The sequence below is a fragment of the Rhinoraja longicauda genome, chromosome 8, assembly GCF_053455715.1.
Source record: "Rhinoraja longicauda isolate Sanriku21f chromosome 8, sRhiLon1.1, whole genome shotgun sequence".
NCBI lineage: Eukaryota > Metazoa > Chordata > Chondrichthyes > Rajiformes > Arhynchobatidae > Rhinoraja > Rhinoraja longicauda.
Genome location: NC_135960.1, coordinates 16,004,507 through 16,023,383, shown reverse-complemented (window position 1 = coordinate 16,023,383; position 18,877 = coordinate 16,004,507). Strand labels below are relative to the sequence as shown.

Here is an 18,877-nt window from a genome sequence, read left to right as displayed (position 1 = left end):
CGAAAAGGCCTGTTTCCGGCTGTATTGATATGATATGATATGATATGATAATCATAGTCTTCCAAGCATGTGAATTTTCGGCGTTTCCGCAGATTTCCGCTTTTTTAAAAACAATTTCCTCGCTTTTTGCATGAGTTCCACGTTTTTCACTGCCAAATAAACGGAAAAATCGGATTGAAAGAAAGAAAAAAATAAGAAAATAAACGATGTATAGACTTGTAATTAACACTAGGGTTCCTCTAGAGGTGGCTCTAGAAATCCCCCGCACCCTGTAAGTCTCCCTGAAAATGTGGCACCTTGGCTGGGCAAGGCAGTCATTTTCGACCTCATCGGGACTTCCACGGCCGATCAGTTGGTTGAATTTGCAACCTGCAGCTGGGGCTCTGGAACTCCAGCCCAGCTGGAGCCAGCACATCTATCCCCATAGCTGACTTCCTTGGCCGGCTGGATAAACCAGCAAAGCTCTGGAACCAAGAGTGCCAGAAAATCAGTGGTGGAACTGTAATGAGTAAATATTAAATTTAAATTTAAATTTAAGTGCAAGATTATATAACTAAATTAATTAAAACGGGGTTAAAACACAGCAGAAAAGCCAATTGCCACCTTTTTAGGCTGATTATCAATTAATGTGCAAATTTACTTCTAAATGTTATTAGTATACAGTGTCATATTCACATAATTTTGTAATGTCCGTTTTTACTTTGAAATGCACTAAAAGAGGCTTGAAACGGGTAATTTTGTGTGTAAATTTCCCAAAAAAAATCCAATTTCTTGACCCGCACTGTACGCCTCGCGCAAGTGCTCGGCTCATTTCCTCTTTTTACCTCACTCACATGCCTGGTCTTCAGAAAATTTTGAGTGAAAACATTTCTGCTTGAGTTTATTTTCAAATCGTGGATGGGTACCCATCAATTATCACCCCTTGACAGCAAAGATGGAGAATTCAGATTGAAATTAACATCCTATTTAAATAATATCGTAAATGTGCTACTATATAGGTGCACCTGAAATAGGAATTCTGTTTATACATAAATGCAGAATTGATACTCTATATTTTTTGATTTGGTAAATATCTGGGCATTGTATTCAATTATTATTACCATTACCATTTTTGTGCGTGTTTGATCATTCCATATGTAAATACTTAATTGTATAATTAATCCAGATGGGAAAAATACTTTATCCAATGATACACCTTTTTTTAATCTCAATCCTATTAGGTGGTATTTGATGCAATATACCATTGATTTTTTTGTTGTTTATATTATCATTAAATCCAACCAAAATTTTCTTTCAGGTGCTATACTCGGTCGATCCGAGAAGCAAGTATGCATTATCTATAGTGCAAATAGGGAGAAAGACCGGACAAATCACACTGGGATTGAGAACTGCGTTGAAGAAAAAGATAAACGGGGCCACTGTTATGCCACATGGAAGAACGTCTCTGGTACCATTGAAATTGTGAAAGGAGGCTGTTGGCTGGATGATTGGAACTGCTATGACAAGTAGGCTAAATATGTTTGCTTCCATCTTTTTACAGAATCCTCAAAAACTTCTATGATACGTAAAGAGGAAAAGACTAAGAGAAGTTTAATGTGTGTTCCTCACTGGCTGAGACTGAAGAAATTATATTTGGAAATAAGAAATTGCAGAGAGAAATTAAATGAATATTCATTTTCTGTCATGGAAGAAAACACAAAATATTGTTGGAAATGTTGGAGAAAGAAACAAATCTAGAGCGAAGGCCAAGCTGAAAAAAATCGCCATTGGTTAAAAAAAATATTATCAGAGAGATCAGTGGAATTGAAAGCTGAGAAACTCCTATTCCAAGCTTATGAAGGGGCTGTCAATAGAGATATAGGATGCATGGATTGTGAGGTTGCGAAGGAAGATGAGACCCCCCATGGTATCAAAGGGCACATTCTAGCTTGAATAGCTGGATGGCAGAAGGCAGAGAGTGACAATAAAGGGGGCTTTTACTGGTTGGCTGCCAGTGACTAGCGAATTTCTGCAGGGGTTAGTGCTAGGGCTGCGACTCTTCAGGTTGTTTATTAATGATTTGGATGAGGGGATTGAAGGCTTTGAGGCCAAGTTTGCAGATGATACAAAAATAGACGGAGGGGCAGGTAGTGCAGAGAAATCAGGGACTCTGCAGAAGGACTTGGACAGGTTGGGAGAGTGGACAGAGAAGTGGCAGATGGAATATAGTGTGGCAAAGTGTGGAGCCATGCATTCTGATAGTAGGAATAAAGGCATAGACAATTTTCTAAATGAGGAGAGAATCCAGAAATCGGAGGTGCAAAGGGACCTGGGAGTGCTGGTGCAGGATTCCATAAAAGTCAATTTGCAAGTCGAATCGGTAGTTAGCAAGGCAAACATGATGCTGGCATTTATTTCAAGAGGGCTAGAATACAAAAATAGTGATGTAATGCGGAGGCTCTATAAGGTGCTTGTCAGGCTGCATTTGGAGTGTTGTGAGCCATTTCAGGCACCATATCTGAGGTAGGATGTAATAGCTCTGGATAGGGTCCAGAGGAGGTTTACAAGAATGATCGCTGGAGTGAGTGGGCTAACATATGATAAGTATTTGATGACACTGGCCCTGTACTTGCTGGAGTTTAGACGGATGAGGGGGGACCTAATTGAAATTTACTGAATAGTGAAAGTCTTGGATAGAGTGGATGTAGAGAGAATGTTTCCACTATTGGCAGAGTCTAGGACTGGAGTTAATTGCCTCAGAATTAAAGGACATTCCTTTAAGAAGGAGATGAGGAGGAATTTATTTAGTCAGAGAGTGGTGAATCTGGAATTCTCTGCCACAGAAGGCTGTGGAGACCAAGTCAATGGATATTTTTACTGCAGAAATAGATAGGTTCTTGATTAGTTTGGGTGTCGGGGGTTATGGGGAGAAGGCAGGAGAATGGGGTTAGGAGGGGTAGATAGATCAGCCATGATTGAATGGCAGAATAGACTTGATGATCCGAATGGCCTATTTCTGCTCCTATTACTTATGATTGTGAACTCCAAATATTACAGATATTTTTAGCATGGTTCCCCAGATTGGTAAGGTAGTGTATGTAAACCTGCTATTTAAGAATATGGAAAGGAAAACTCAGAACTACGGGCCAGTTAACTAATTATCAGAAGTAGGAAAAATGTTAGTATCTGTTAATAAGGAAGTGATGACGCATCAGAGTAACAGCAGAGGCATCATCTCTGAGTATATTCAAGATGGAGATTGATGGAATGTGACATTTTGTCCACTCTGCCAGTTCACTGGATGTATATTACAAATACCTGGGGCTCATGCACTGTTCTCTGTGGTACCTTGTATGTCACCGACCACCAACCAGATAGCCCTGTTTATTCCCATTTTTCTGCTTTCTGTCAATCCTTGTAATTTATCCCCAATTCCAGGTCCCCTGACCAGTTGGTTTTGTGAAACTTTACAAAAAGTCTTCTGATAATACAATTAAACAATATTTACGTCTCCCCTTATTTTTATTCGTCATGTTGTGAAAGAATTTCATTCAATTAGTGAAACATGATTTCTCTTTCACATATCCATAATTACTCTGCTCAATCCTTTTATACTTGATGCTTCTATTTCTTGTTTACTTAGAGCTGTTTTTGTACTGGAATTTTTCAAATGTTTAAATCGTTTTCCACCAAATAAATGTATGCTTTATAGCAACAATTAGACTGAGCAAATATCCAAGCAAACTGTGTAATTCTGTTTCATAGGGGCGAATGTATCGAAACAAAAGAGAGCCCTGAAGTGTTCTTCTGTTGTTGCGAAGGAAGCAAGTGTAATGAGAGAATTTTTCATGTCCCAATCATTCAGGATGTACCATGTAGGTTTCTCTTGTTTATTTTTATATTTATATGTACTGTTACACCCCATGTAAGTGAAAAGATGCATATAATTCTACAATTTATTGGTCTTCTTCACATTTATCAAGAACTAATAAAATATTGGGAATTGGATATTTAGATATTTTGCACCTAATCGGCATGTTTCGATGCTATTAAAATGTTTTCTTTTGTATTTTGTTTGTGCATCAAACAAGTAAATAATATTTATTTTTAATGTACCTCCTGTACATTAGCTTGTACCAAGGTTGAAAATCTTTTAATAGCATGATTTTGTTTTGCACATAGTGTTATTGAGTTAGTAAGATAAAACGAGTATCTTTCACAACCCCTGAAATTGGTGAGAATGGGGAATAGGGAAATGAAATAGATAATGTTGTCACTGATATAGAAATGTGGTATCAAATTTTAACATAGCGAACTTGGGTTAAGTCAAGCTTATTGTCATTTGCACAAGTACAATGAGGAAAAGGCTCAATGAAAAGCTTCTTGCAGCAGCATCACGGGCACATAATCTCAGACAACAACCAACATAATTATCAGTAAATGAGATGGTGAAAACAATAAATGAATGTAAGAAGAAAATGGAGACACATCCATGATAGTGCAAGAGGTAATCTTTTGTTTTCTATTGCTGAGGTAGGATTAGAGTAATGCTAATTAGTTGAAGACCTGATGGTTATAGGAAAGTAGCTATTCCTGCACCTGATATTGTGGGATTTCAGGCTTCTGCACCCACCGCTCGACAGTAGCAGCAAGAAAAAGGCATGGTTCAGATGATGGGAATCCTTTATAGACAATAGACAATAGGTGCAGGAGGAGGACTTTCGGCCCTTCGAGCCAGCACCGCCATTCAATGTGATCATGGCTGATCATTCTCAATCAGTACCCCGTTCCTGCCTTCTCCCATACCCCCTATCCTTAAGAGCTCTATCTAGTTCTCTCTTGAATGCATTCAGAGAATTGGCCTCCACTGCCTTCTGAGGCAGAGAATTCCACAGATTCTTCACAACTCTCTGACTGAAAAAGTTTTTCCTCATCTCAGTTCTAAATGGCCTACCCCTTATTCTTAAACTGTGGCCCCTTGTTCTGGACTCCCCCAACATTAGGAACATGTTTCCTGCCTCTAACGTGTCCAACCCCTTAATAATCTTATACATTTTGATAAGATCTCCTCTCATCCTTCTAAATTCCAGTGTATACAAGCCTAGTCGATCCAGTCTTTCAACAAACGACAGTCCCGCCATTCCAGGAATTGACCTAGTAAACCTACGCTGCACGCCCTCAATAGCAAGAATATCCTTCCTCAAATTTGGAGACCAAAACTGCACACAGTACTCCAGGTGCGGTCTCACTAGGGCCCTGTACAACTGCAGAAGGACTTATTTGCTCTTATACTCAACTCCTCTTGTTATGAAGGCCAACATTCCATTTATAATAGGATCACGTAGATCATTTCAATGGCGGAAGGGCTGAGTCCGCCACTCGCTGCCGCCCCTTGCTTTCTTGTGCATTGGAATTGCCACAGCAGGCTATGATGAAACCAGTCAAGATACTTTCTACAGTGCATCAGTGAAAGCCTGCTTCGGTCACACGCCGAATCTCCTTAAACTTCTCAAAGTCGAGGCGTGCCTTCTTTGTGACTACATCTTTGTGGGCCCAGAAAAAGTCATACAGCCAATAAACGTACCTAGACAATAAACGGTAAAGGGCACAAAACACATAACAATACCTTGGAATGTCACAGTGGTGCCGCGGTAGAGTTGCTACCTTACAGTGCCAGAGACCTGAGTTTGATCCTGACCTTGTGAGTCCTGTGGCAGCATGGGATTTCCTCCAGGCACTGAGCTTTCCTCCTGCATTACAGGGACATGTAGGTTTGTGGTCTGGTTGGCTGCTGCAGCTTGTGTGGGTTTTGTAGGTGTCTGGGTCTATCTTGTGCACTGTGAGTTGTCCCTAATGTGTGGGGAGGGACTAGTGTGCTGGGAAGTGGGGGTCTGTACGATTGTGGGGGAGCGCCTGGGGTCAGGCCTGGGTCTGTGGGGCGGTGGTTCACGAAAGCCAGTTGGGCTGCAGGTCTGCACATTGATGTGGTGGTGGGAGGAGGGGCGTTCCCAGGGGAAAACAACGCTGCCACAATGTATTAATGTTACAATGTGGGAGGAGGTCGTTCTATTCTGCACACTGAATTATCCCTAGTGTGCAGGCCAAAACTAGTTTATGGGTGATCGCTGGTCAGCATGGACTTGGTGATTACACGCTGTAGCTAAACTACTCCTAGCTAAAATGGTACAAAAATGCTATTTAAATGAGTAGTTCTCTGAAGTATTTAGAACACTTTTATTTGTACACTAGTAAGGACATTAGAAGCAACATCAATGTACAGTACCTGTATCTCTAAAGCTAAACTAAGAATTGCTTCATCCACTTAGTGGTCATTCCGTGAAACAATGAACTCTGTCTACAACCGATTCGGTCCACTATAACCGGCCCACTGTAATCTGTTATAAAGAGGTCTGTTATTGTGAGGGTGTACTGTACTAGCCTTCTCCACTGCCGACCCATCGATGGAAACTGGCATGTGGTCTCCCAACTTCTCCTTTCTCAAGTCAACGGTTAGTTTCTTGGTTTTATGGACATTGAGAGGTTGTTGTTGCAGCACCACCCAACTGGAGTGTTCCATCTCATTCCCAAAAGGTGAATTTAACTGCTACTGGTTGGTAGCAGGGCACCACACTTTTCTGGAACACTTCATGGATGTGGAATAGCTGTAGCAGGCACCTCAATGCTCAAGCATGTGCTGTCATACTGACTGCAACATCCTTCAAATTAATTGGCAGGTTATTTGCATCATTGTCCTTCCCTAACCATAATCCCAGTATTGTGGCCTAAATTATGCTTGGGCACCTTTAAAGGGTAGGTTACATTCTCTACACATAAAATACCAGCTTCTAAAATTCAATAAAATATTCTATCATGGTAGATTTCTAGGATGTTCTCTCTGGAACATGTAACATGCTCACTGATTCATACTCTGTGATCGTTCAAAATTGAGAAGCATCCCAGAAGAAAGCGAGGATCTAAAGCTTATATGGGAGCATGTTGGTCAAGTCAAGTCAAGTCAAGTCAATTTTATTTCTATAGCACATTTAAAAACAACCCACGTTGACCAAAGTGCTGTACATCTGATTAGGTTCCAATGGGAAAAAAAATGAAACATACAGTATAGCATGCAAACAGTTCACAGCGCCTCCTCAATGAGCCTCAAACGCTAGGGAGTAGAAATAGGTTTTGAGCCTGGACTTAAAGGAGTCGATGGAGGGGGCAGTTCTGATGGGGAGAGGGATGCTGTTCCACAGTCTAGGAGCTGCAACCGCAAAAGCGCGGTCACCCCTGAGCTTAAGCCTAGACCGCGGGATAGTGAGTAGCCCCAAGTCGGCCGACCTGAGGGACCTGGAGTTAGAGAGGGGGGTTAGAAGATTTTTGATGTGGGGGGGGAGTGTCCATTTAGGGCTTTATACGTGAATAGGAGGAGCTTGAAGTTGATTCTGTACCGTACAGGGAGCCAGTGGAGAGAGGCCAGAATCGGGGTGATGTGGTCCCTTTTACGGGTACCCGTCAGGAGTCTCGCTGCGGCGTTTTGGACCAGTTGCAGGCGGGACAGGGAAGATTGGCTGATCCCAGTGTATAGGGAGTTGCAGTAGTCTAGGCGGGAGGAAATGAAAGCGTGAATGATTTTTTCTGTGTCGTCGAATTGGAGGAAAGGTTTGATTTTAGCTATGGTTCGAAGTTGGAAGAAGCTGGCTTTTACCACAGCGTTGACTTGCTTATCAAATTTTAATGCAGAGTCAAATATCATGCCGAGGTTTTTGACATGCGGTTTGACTAGGCAGGACAGACTTCCAAGACTGCCTGTTATCAATTTGATGGGGGGGGCCGAATAGGATGACCTCAGACTTGCTCTCATTTAATTGGAGGAAGTTCTGTGCCATCCAACATTTTATGTCCTCAAGGCAGTGTGAGAGGCTGTTTAAATTTGACTGGTTGTTGGGTTTTAGGGGGAGGTAAAGCTGAGTGTCATCGGCATAGCAGTGGAAAGAAATGCCGTGCCTTTGAATGATTTGGCCAAGGGGGAGCATGTATAGAGAGAAGAGAATGGGGCCTAGGATGGAGCCTTGTGGAACTCCGCTGGAGAGGCTAGCTGGAGCAGAAGAATAACTGCCTATGTTGATGGCGAAACTCCTATCTTTGAGGTACAAAGCGAACCAGCTCAGGGCAGTGCCATCAATGCCAACCGCGTACCGGAGATGGTCAATAAGGATGGTGTGGTCCACTGTATCGAACGCTGCGCTGAGGTCGAGAAGGAGCAGGATTGCACAGTCGCCGGTGTCGATGGCGAGAAGCAGGTCGTTGTGTACCTTCAACAAGGCAGACTCTGTGCTGTGGTGGGCTCTGAAACCTGACTAGAAACTTTCCAGGATGGTGTTTTGGTGCAGGTAGGGCACTAATTGGTTTAGAATTGCCTTTTCAAGGACTTTTGACAGGAATGGCAGTTTGGATATGGGTCTGTAGTTGCTAGGCAAGGTGGGGTCTAGGTTAGGTTTTTTCAGTAGGGGCTGGACCACCGCGTGCTTGAAACTGGTTGGAACAGTGCCAGTGGCCAGAGAACTGTTGATAATAGAGAGGATGCTGGGACCGGCTATTGCAATGACATCCTTCAGAAGGGCAGTGGGGGCAGGATCAAGGGGGCAGGTTGCAGGTTTCATAGCGGAGACAAGCTTTGCAAGGGAGGATAGAGTGACGGGTTGGAAGCAGTCCAATTTAGATGAACAGACTAGTGAGACAGCTAGGTCACGGGTGGGAGGGGAAATGTTCATTCTAATGTTCTCAACTTTGTTGGTGAAAATTTAGCGAATTCTTCGCACTTAGCAGGGGACCCAACTAAGCTGGTACTGGGGGCGGGACATATGACAGAGGTAATTGTTCTAAATAGGACCTTGGAGTTATGAGAGTTTTTGGAAATAAGGTTGGGAGTCCAGCAAATAAGGTTGGGAGTCCAGCAAAACCCACAGATGAAGTACAGAACCTCTCAACTGCCTGTAGTAGCTTTTGCAGATCCTGCACTCTGCAATGGTTACAGAGCTGTTGTCGTTCTTGATCCCGAGGGTCTTCCTAATAAGTTGGAAAATTTTCAGATAAACAATTTAAGTAATTGATATAATCAAACAAATCATGGGAACCCTTAATTTCAAAATTGCATTCTGCGTCTCTGGAAAACTAGCTGATTTTTATTGGGTAGCCTGGGTTAATTTTAATGTGTGATTGGCATCAGTTACTTTTCCCAAATATTTGTATATACTTTATCATGTTGCCAAGTAACTACTTAATCTAGGTTTGGATTGTTGGGTGAGGCTTTTTATTTTCTGGATTTGATCAGCAGTGTTGTTGTCATAAATATTGGATGATAAGATTTGTAGCTGAATGTTATCTCATGGTGTAGCTTTTGTGGATGTTTCCAGAAAAAAACAGAAAACGGAATTTCTCAAATGTTATTGTGACATTGCTCGTCTGTGCAGAAGTGACCCTTTCTACTTTCAAAGAAATGAATGGTGTAAGAATGACCAGATTGATCCCTGGGATGGCAGGACTTTCATATGAAGAAAGACTGGATAGACTAGGCTTATACTCGCTGGAATTTAGAAGACTGAGAGGGGATCTTATAGAAACATATAAAATTCTTAAGGGGTTGGAGAGGCTAAATGCGGGAAGATTATTCCCGATGTTGGGGAAGTCCAGAACTAGGGGTCACAGCTTAAGGAAAAGGGGGAAGTCTTTTAGGACCGAGATGAGAAAACATTTCATAGAAACATAGAAACATAGAAAATAGGTGCAGGAGTAGGCCATTCGGCCCTTCGAGCCTGCACCGCCATTCAATATGATCATGGCTGATCATCCAGCTCAGTAACCTGTACCTGCCTTCTCTCCATACCCCCTGATCCCTTTAGCCATAAGGGCCACATCTAACTCCCTCTTAAATATAGCCAATGAACTGGCCTCAACTACCTTCTGCGGCAGAGAATTCCACAGACTCACCACTCTCTGTGTGAAGAAATGTTTTCTCATCTCGGTCCCTTATCCTTAAGCTGTGACCCCTGGTTCTGGACTTCCCCAACATCGGGAACAATCTTCCCGCATCTAGCCTCTCCAACCCCTTAAGAATTTTATATGTTTCAATAAGATCCCCTCTCAGTCTTCTAAATTCCAGCGAGTATAAGCCCAGTCTATCCAGTCTTTCTTCATATGAAAGTCCTGCCATCCCAGGGATCAATCTGGTGAACCTTCTCTGGACTCCCTCTAAGGCTAGAATGTCTTTCCTCAGATTAGGAGACCATTCTTCACACAGAGAGTGGTGAGTCTGTGGAATTCTCTGCCACAGAAGGTAGTTGAGGCCAGTTCATTGGCTTTATTTAAGAGGGAGTTAGATGTGGCCCGTGTGGCTAAAGGGATCAGGGGGTATGGAGAGAAGGCAGGTACAGCTTACTGAGCTGGATGATCAGCCATGATCATATTGAATGGCGGTGCAGGCTCGAAGGGCCGAATGGCCTACTCCTGCACCTATTTTCTATGTTTCTATGTAAGAAAAGTATTTTCTTTTCCAAAAGGAGGAGCTCTTGTCTCTAGCTGACATTTAATTGTATCTTGCAAAGGAAGCCATTTAAAACGATTCAGGAATAATTATTTATGTAGGAAAGAACTGCAGATGCTGGTTTAAATCAAAGGTAGACACAATGCTGGAGTAACTCAGAGGGACAGGCAGCATCTCTGGAGAGAAGGAATGGGTCTGAAGAAGGATCTTGACCCAAAACATCACCCATTCCTTCTCTCCAGACATACTGCCTGTCCTGCTTAGTTACTCCAGCATTTTGTGTCTACTTGTTGTAACTGGAAATAAAGAATAGCTTGAAAAAGGATGGACAGTTCCAAGGGCTTTTGTATATGTTTGTCATATATGTTCCTTTTTTCCCCCTGAATTTCTGTGTGATTAAATGTACGAGATCGTACAGCAGACTGCGTGTATATTCCAGTTGTAAGTTAATGTTTGGAACTAGGTTACATTATCCATAAGATAGGATGTAGAAGATACAGAATATTGATTGGTCATCTCCTTTATATTAATGGCTGTTTGAGAAACAGTATGATGTGAATAATTAATAGTACACTGAATTTCTCAGATAATTTGGAAACATCTGATCCTGAATCACTTGGGATAATCTTAATTTTGTTTGCTTCCTTTGTGTAATTTCGGAACAAAATTCTTCTGATTTCAGTTGAATAAATATATATATATGTATATGTATATATATATACATATATATATACACATATCCGTATTTCACATGTTCATGCTAAAGTTCAGTTCCACATATAATTGGTATGCAATTATCTGTTTGGGTACAACTGTCGTGTGAAAAGTGTTGAAGTAAGATGATCTATTTGTAAAATATCTAGAAAATCTGGGGCCTTGTTTTCTCTTCAGAAAGATAAAATTATCTATTTAAATTTTAGCTTTTTCTTTCATTGCAAAATTTGAAGGAAGAGTTGAAACTATGGATATTTGGAACCAATATTTGGTTAATAACCAAAGTAGGGTTATTTCCCTACTTTTATGTTCCATTCAAAAGCAAATGCAAAATCAAAAAGTAAGAATGCTGGAATCTTGATCAATAGACAATGTGCTAGAAGAACTCAGCAGGTCAGGCAGCTTCTGTGGAGGGAATGAACAGACCGTATCAGGTATTGCCTGATGTGCTAAATTCTTTTAAAACCATAGAAACATAGAAAAATAGGTGCAGGAGTAGGTCATTTGGCCTTTTGAGCCAGCGCCGCTATTCAATATGATCATGGCTGATCATCTAAAATCAGTACCCCGTTGCTGCTTTTTTCCCCATATCCCCTGATTCCTTTAGCCCTAAGAGCTAAATCAAACTCTCTCTTGAAAACATCCAGTGAATTGGCCTCCACTGCCTTCTGTGGCAGAGAATTCCACAGATTCCTAACTCTCTGGGTGAACATTTTTTTCCTCGTCTCATTCCTAATTGGCCTACCCCTTATTCTTAAACTGTGACCCATGGTTCTGGACTCCCCCTGCGTGGAGAACATTTTTCCTGCATCTAGCCTGTCCAATCCTTTAAGAATTTTATGTTTCTATAAGATCCCCTCTCATCCTACTAAATTCCAGTGAATACAAGCCCAGTCGACTCATTCTTTGATCATATGTCAGTCCTGCTATCTGGGGAATTAACCTGGTGAGCCTACGCTGCACTCCCTCAATTGCAATAATGTCCTTCCTCAAATTAGACCAAAATTGCACACAATACTCCAGATGCGGTCTCACCAGGGCCCTGCACAACTGCAGTAGGACCTTCTTGCTCCTAAACTTAAATCCTCTCATAATGAAGGCCAACATGCCATTAGCTTTCTTCACTACCTGCTGTACCTGCATGTACATTTGTTCTGCATTTTGTTTTTTTGCTCAAATACACAATCAATTTTGATGGATGTTATAAAAATTGGGTGAAAATTAATTAAGCACTGTTAATTATGGATTTGTTAAGGGAATGTCATATCTGGTTAATGATCAAATTATTTTGGGAAGGTAGCAAGTGTGGTTAGTAAGGATATGCAATTAATGTAGTTTCCATGGATTTTAGCAGGACCTTTGACAAAGTCCCGCCTACTTAGTGGGCTGGTCAGCATGTCAAAGCTTATGGTGGGATCCATGGGAGAGTATTTGGCTCGGGGGTGAAAACCAAGTAATATGGTTGATGTATGTATTTTGCAACTGGAAGGCTACTCTCTTCGGGGCTCCCCAAAGTTCATATCTCATTACCTTGCTTTTTGTCGTATAACTGATTTAGACAACTCTAGGGTGCGTAATGTAGAACTGTGCAGATAATGAAAAATAAAATCTAAATGGTTGATAGAAGGAATTGAAGATGGTTTGGTCGACTGAGTAGAAATTTGCTGGATAGAATTGCACATTTTGGAAGCTGCAATAAGGCACAGAAATGCACAATTAATGAGAGGGGAGGAGGAAAAATAAACCTTGGAGTACATGTGCACAAATCTTTGAAATGCAGCAGGACATTTGGTTAAAAAGGCAAACAAGATGCTTCTGCTTGTTAGCTGAGGCAAAGAATGAATATAAGAGTATGGAGGATGTGTTTAAATATTATGCAACTCTTGTTAGTCAATTGATTTAGTTCTAACTATTAATTAATGGGAACAATGGAGCAGGTGCAGAGGTGATTCAGAAGGAAAATTTAACCATGAGGAAATATTGGATAGTCAGGTTGGCTATTTGTGGGGAAACAAAAGTTGTTGCGGGGAACGATTGAGACAAAAGAGAATCCCAGATAGGGTAACTAGAAAATATTTGTTTCCCTCACCAGATGGGTAAAAATGGATTTTGTGGCAATTGATGTTTAAAGGGAAGATAAAAGTCTTTTCACCCAGTGAGTCGGTTTGGGTCTGGAATTCGCCACCTGATAGGATTGTAGAGGCAAAAATAAAAATATAGCGAAGAACTTGGTCTGCAGGGCGACGGATCCGGTACTGGTAGCGATGTTGGGCTTGGGTAGCTATTTGTGATCAACACAATCGTGGTAAGCCAAATGACAACCTCCCTGTGACAATATGATAATTTTTACTCTACAAATTGAGAGGGAGAAGGGAAAATCGGAAGTGTCAGTATTACAGTATAGCAAAGGGAATTACAGAGATAGGAGCTGGCCAGAATTGACTGGAAGGAGGCCCTAGCAGGGAAGACGGTGGAACAGCAATGGCAGGTATTCCTGGGAATAATGCAGAAGTTGCAGGATCAATTTATCCCAAAGAGGAGGAAAGATTCTAAGGGGAGTAAGAGGCACCCGTGGCTGACAAGGGAAGTCAAGGACAGCATAAAAATAAAAAAGAAGTACAACATAGCAAAGCAGAGTGGGAAGCCAGAGGATTGTGACTCTTTTAAAGAGCAACAGAAGATAACTAAAAAGGCAATATGGGGAGAAAAGATGAGGTACGAGGGTAAATGGCCAATAATATAAAGGAGGATAGTAAAAGCTTTTTTAGGTATGTGAAGAGGGAAAAAATAGTCAAGGCAAATGTGGGTCCCTTGAAGACAGAAGCAGGGGAATTTATTATGGGAAACAAGGAAATGGCAGACGAGTTGAACTGGTATTTTGGATCTGTCTTCACTAAGGAAGATACAAACAATCTCCCAGATGTTCTAATGGCCAGAGATCCTAGTGTGATGGAGGAACTGAAGGAAATGCACATTAGGCAGGAAATGGTGTTGGGTAGACTGATGGGACTGAAGGCTGATAAATCCCCAGGGCCTGATGGTCTGCATCCATTAAGGAGGTGGCTCTAGAAATTGTGGATGCATTGGTGATCATTTTCCAATGTTCTATAGATTCAGGATCAGTTCCTGTGGATTGGAGGGTAGCTAATGTTATCCCACTTTTTAAGAAAGGATGGAGAGAGAAAAACGGGAAATTATAGACCAGTTAGTCTGCCATCAGTGGTGGGGAAGATGCTGGAGTCAATTAAAAAAGACAAAATTGCGGAGCATTTGGATAGCAGTAACGGGATCGTTCTGAGTCAGCATGGATTTACGAAGGGGAAATCATGCTTGACTAATCTTTTGGAATTTTTTGAGAATGTAACTAGGAAAATTGACAGGGGCGAGCCGGTGGATGTGGTGTACCTCGACTTCGGCAAGGTCCCACATAGGAGATTAGTGGGCAAAATTAGAGCACATGGTATTGGAGGTAGGGTTCTGGCTTGGATAGAAAATGTTGACAGACAGAAAGCAAAGAGTGGGGGTAAATGGGTCCCTTTCAGAATGGCAGGCAGTGACTAGTGGGGTACCGCATGGCTCGGTACTGGGACCGCAGCTATTTACAATAAACATTAAGGACTTGAATGGTGTCAAGTTAGGAAGAGGGAATGTTCAACGAGATCTGGGTGTCCTAGTGCATCAGTCACTGAAAGGAAGCACGCAGGTACAGCAGGCAGTGAAGAAAGCCAATGGAATGTTGGCCTTCATAACAAGAGGATGTTGAGTATAGGAGCAAAGAGGTCCTTCTGCAGTTGTACAGGGCCCTAGTGAGACCGGACCTGGAGTACTGTGTGCAGTTTTGGTCTCCAAATTTAAGGAAGGATATTCTTGCTATTGAGGGCGTGCCGCGTAGGTTTACTAGGTTAATTCCCAGAATGGCGGGACTGTTGTATGTTGAAAGACTGGAGCGACTAGGCTTGTATACACTGGAATTTAGAAGGATGAGAGGGGATCTTATCGAAACATATAAGATTATTAAGGGGTTGGACATGTTAGAGGCAGGAAACATGTTCCCAATGTTGGGGGAGTCCAGAACCAGGGGCCACAGTTTAAGAATAAGGGGTAGGCCATTTAGAACAGAGATGAGGAAAAACCTTTTCACTGAGAGTTGTAAATCTGTGGAATTCTCTGCCTCAGAAGGCAGTGGAGGCCAATTCTCTGAATGCATTCAAGAGAGAGCTAGATAGAGCTCTTAAGGATAGCGGAGTCAGGGGGTCTGGGAAGAAGGCAGGAACGAGGTACTGATTGAGAATAATCAGCCAAGATCACATTGAATGGCGGTGCTGGCTCGAAGGGCCGAATGGCCTACTCCTGCACCTATTGTCTATTAGTTTTCCCCACGTCTATGATAAATTGATGCTGAATTGTTTTGTTTGAATTGTTCTATGCATATTGATACTAATTAAATTGCATTGCTTTGAGTAATATTTCTTAATCTAAATTGAGACTAAACAGTTCATTAAATATGAAGGTCACATTTGGTTAATAATTTCATTAGAACTGAAGTCATGCACAATGTGTGAAATGTGATATTTGCCTTTATTTTGGAATGGTTTCAAACCCAGTTAACTTCAGTGCTGCGAGCTCTTGAAGTAATTAAATCATTAGAATTTCCTTTGTGGACATGACTGTTGTGTTTTCCAGAAAACCCTTATTTTCTCTCTTCCTCCACAGCAACATCAAATCCTGTTACAATGAGGCCACCGCTCTTCAATACTTTACTTTATTCACTGGTGCCCATTATGGGATTTGCAGTGGTTGTGTTGTTCTCTTTCTGGATGTATAGACATCACAAGTTGGCATATCCACCAGTACTTGTACCAACTCAGGTATGGCTCCAAACTCTCTTGTATGATACTTCATTTTTGCATGCTCTGGTTGCAGAAGGCTGTAAGTATACCTTTAGATAACTGTATGCATTGATGCATCTGACTGGGATCTGTGCCTGACGAGAATATCTATCAGTAATTCTTATGTGCAGCTTCAATTACTAACATATACAAAAATTATTGACACTAGAATTAATACATTTTGACTTCTGTACCCATGTCTTCATTAATTTTCTCACTTGTAAAACTTGGCATTTTGCATTATTTTGCCTGTTCTTTGATATCTTTCAAACTTGGTTACTCGATTCAAAGGATAGGAGCCAAGATAAAATTAGGACGTAACAACCTCCTTGCATTGTAAAACCTGGTTAGTGTGCCAAATGGCTACTTTTGTTTTGTATGAATTGATGTCATATAGTTGAAAATTAAAAACAGAAAGAGCTGCAAACACAGCAGGTCAGGAAGGAACAACATAGTTAATATTTGAGTTTGAAGACGCTTTGTTGGGACTGAGAGAGCAAAAACAAGTTAATGTTAAATTGGAGTGAAGGTGTGAGAAAGATGATAAGAGCAAAGAGAATATTTCTTAAAGTGAAGCCAGAGTTTGTTGTGATAAGCTGGAGGTGAATTCATTTCACCTATAGGTTACAGAGAACACAAAGGAGGTTTAAGAGTTATGAAATGAGAGCAGTTGTAGAAATATTACACAACCAAAAAAAACACATGCTTTGAAGTGCAGTGCAATAGAAAATGTCCAGCATGTCAGGCTATGCAAATGAAGAAACTGGGAATCAGATCAGCTGGGTAAGTGGGCCAAGGAATATCAACTGGTTTTTAAACGAGATAAGTATTGCATTTTAGGACGTTATACCAGGGTAGGAGTTTCACTACACAGTGCATTCAGAAAGTATTCAGACCCCTTCACTTTTTCCACATTTTATTACGTTACAGCCTTATTTTAAAATGGATTAAATTCTTTTTTTTTTAATCATCAATCTACACACAATACCCCATAATAAAAAAGCAAACACATGTGTTTAGAAATTTTTGCAAAGTAATTAAAAAGAAAGAACTGAAATATCACATTTACATAAGTATTCAGACCCCTTACTCAGTACTTTGTTGAGGCACCTTTGGCAGCAATTACAGCCTCAAGTCTTCTTGGGTATGACGCTACAAGCTTGGCACACCTGTATTTGGGTAATTTCTCCCATTCTTCTCTGCAGATCCTCTCAAGCTATGTCAGGTTGGATGGGGAGCGTCGATGCACAGGTATTTTCAGGTCCCTCCAGAGATGTTCGATCGGGTGCAAGTCCAGGCTGTCGCAGGGCCACTCAAGGACATTCACAGACTTGTCACGAAGCCACTCCTGCGTTGTCTTGGCCGTGTGCTTAGGGTCGTTGTCTTGTTGGAAGGTGAACCTCCGCCCCAGTCTGAGATCCAGAAAGCTCTGGAGCAGGTTTTCATCAAGGATCTCTCTGTACTTTGCTCCTTTCATCTTTCCCTCGATCCTGACTAGTTTCCCAGTTCCTGCTGCTGATAAACATCCCCACAGCATGATGCTGCCACCACCATGCTTCACCATAGGTATGGTATTGGCCAGGCGATGAGCGGTGCCTGGTTTCCTCCAGATGTGATGCTTGGCATTCAGGCCAAAGTGTTCAATCTTGGTTTCATCAGACCAGAGCATCTTGTTTCTCATGGTCTGAGAGTCCTTTAGGTGCCTTTTGGCAAACTCCAAGCGGGCTGTCATTTGCCTTTTACTGAGGAGTGGCTTCCATCTGGCCACTTTACCATAAAGGCCTGATTGGTGGAGTGCTGCAGATATAGTTGTCCTTCTAGAAGGTTCTCCCATCTTAACGGAGGAACTCTGGAGCTCTGTAAGAGTGACCATCGAGTTCTTGGTCACCTCGCTGACCAAGGCCCTTCTCCCCCCATTGCTCAGTTTGGCTGGGTGGCCAGCTCTATGAAGAGTCCTGGTGGTTCCAAAGTTCTTCCATTTAAGAATGACGGAGGCCACTGTGCTCTTCTGGACCTGCAATGCTGCAGAAATTGTTTTATACCCTTCCCCAGATCTGTGTCTCGAAACAATCCTGTCTCGGAGGTCTATGGACAATTCCTTCGTCTTCATAGTTTGGTTTTTGCTCTGACATGCACTGTCAACTGTGGGACCTTGTGTAGACAGGTGTGTGCCTTTCCAAATCATGTCCAATCAATTTAATTTACCACTGGTGGACTCCAATCAAGTTGTAGAAACATCTCAAGGATAATCAATGGAAACAGGATGAACAAAAGCTCAATTTTGAGTGTCATAGCAAAGGGAATGAATACTTATATAAATGTGATATTTCAGTAATTTCTTTTCAATTACTTTGCAAAAATTTCAAAAACACCTGTTTTCGTTTCTCCATTCTGGGGTATTGTGTGTGTAGGTTGATGATAAAAAAAAAGAATTGAATCCATTATAAAATAAGGCTGTAACGTAACAAAATGTGGAAAAAGTGAAGGGGTTTGAATACTTTCTGAATGCACTGCATGTATGTGTATATCTATATGTATACATATATGGAACAAGCTGCCAGAAGAAGTGTTTCAAGCTGGTACAACCAACAATACAGCTAGCATTTATTTTGAAAGAGGTTGAATACAAACGCAGGGATGTAATGCTGAGGCTCTAAGGCGCTGGTCAGGCTACATTTGGAATATTGTGAGCAATTTTGGGCACCATATGTGAGGTAGGATGTGCTGTCTCTGGAGAGGGTCCAGAGGAAGTTTA

At 41.6% G+C, this 18,877-nt stretch overlaps 1 protein-coding gene across 2 annotated transcripts in view; it reads left to right on the top strand.

The window, feature by feature from the left end:
• LOC144595757 (activin receptor type-2A-like) overlaps positions 1–18,877 on the top strand; it is an 85,688-nt gene that overhangs the window by 46,553 nt on the left and 20,258 nt on the right. For both annotated transcript variants that reach the window (XM_078403368.1, XM_078403367.1), the window contains exons 2-4: positions 1,298–1,505; positions 3,745–3,854; positions 15,947–16,101. In XM_078403368.1, the coding sequence (XP_078259494.1) occupies positions 1,298–1,505; positions 3,745–3,854; positions 15,947–16,101 (473 nt within the window). The remainder of the gene's footprint in view (positions 1–1,297; positions 1,506–3,744; positions 3,855–15,946; positions 16,102–18,877) is intronic.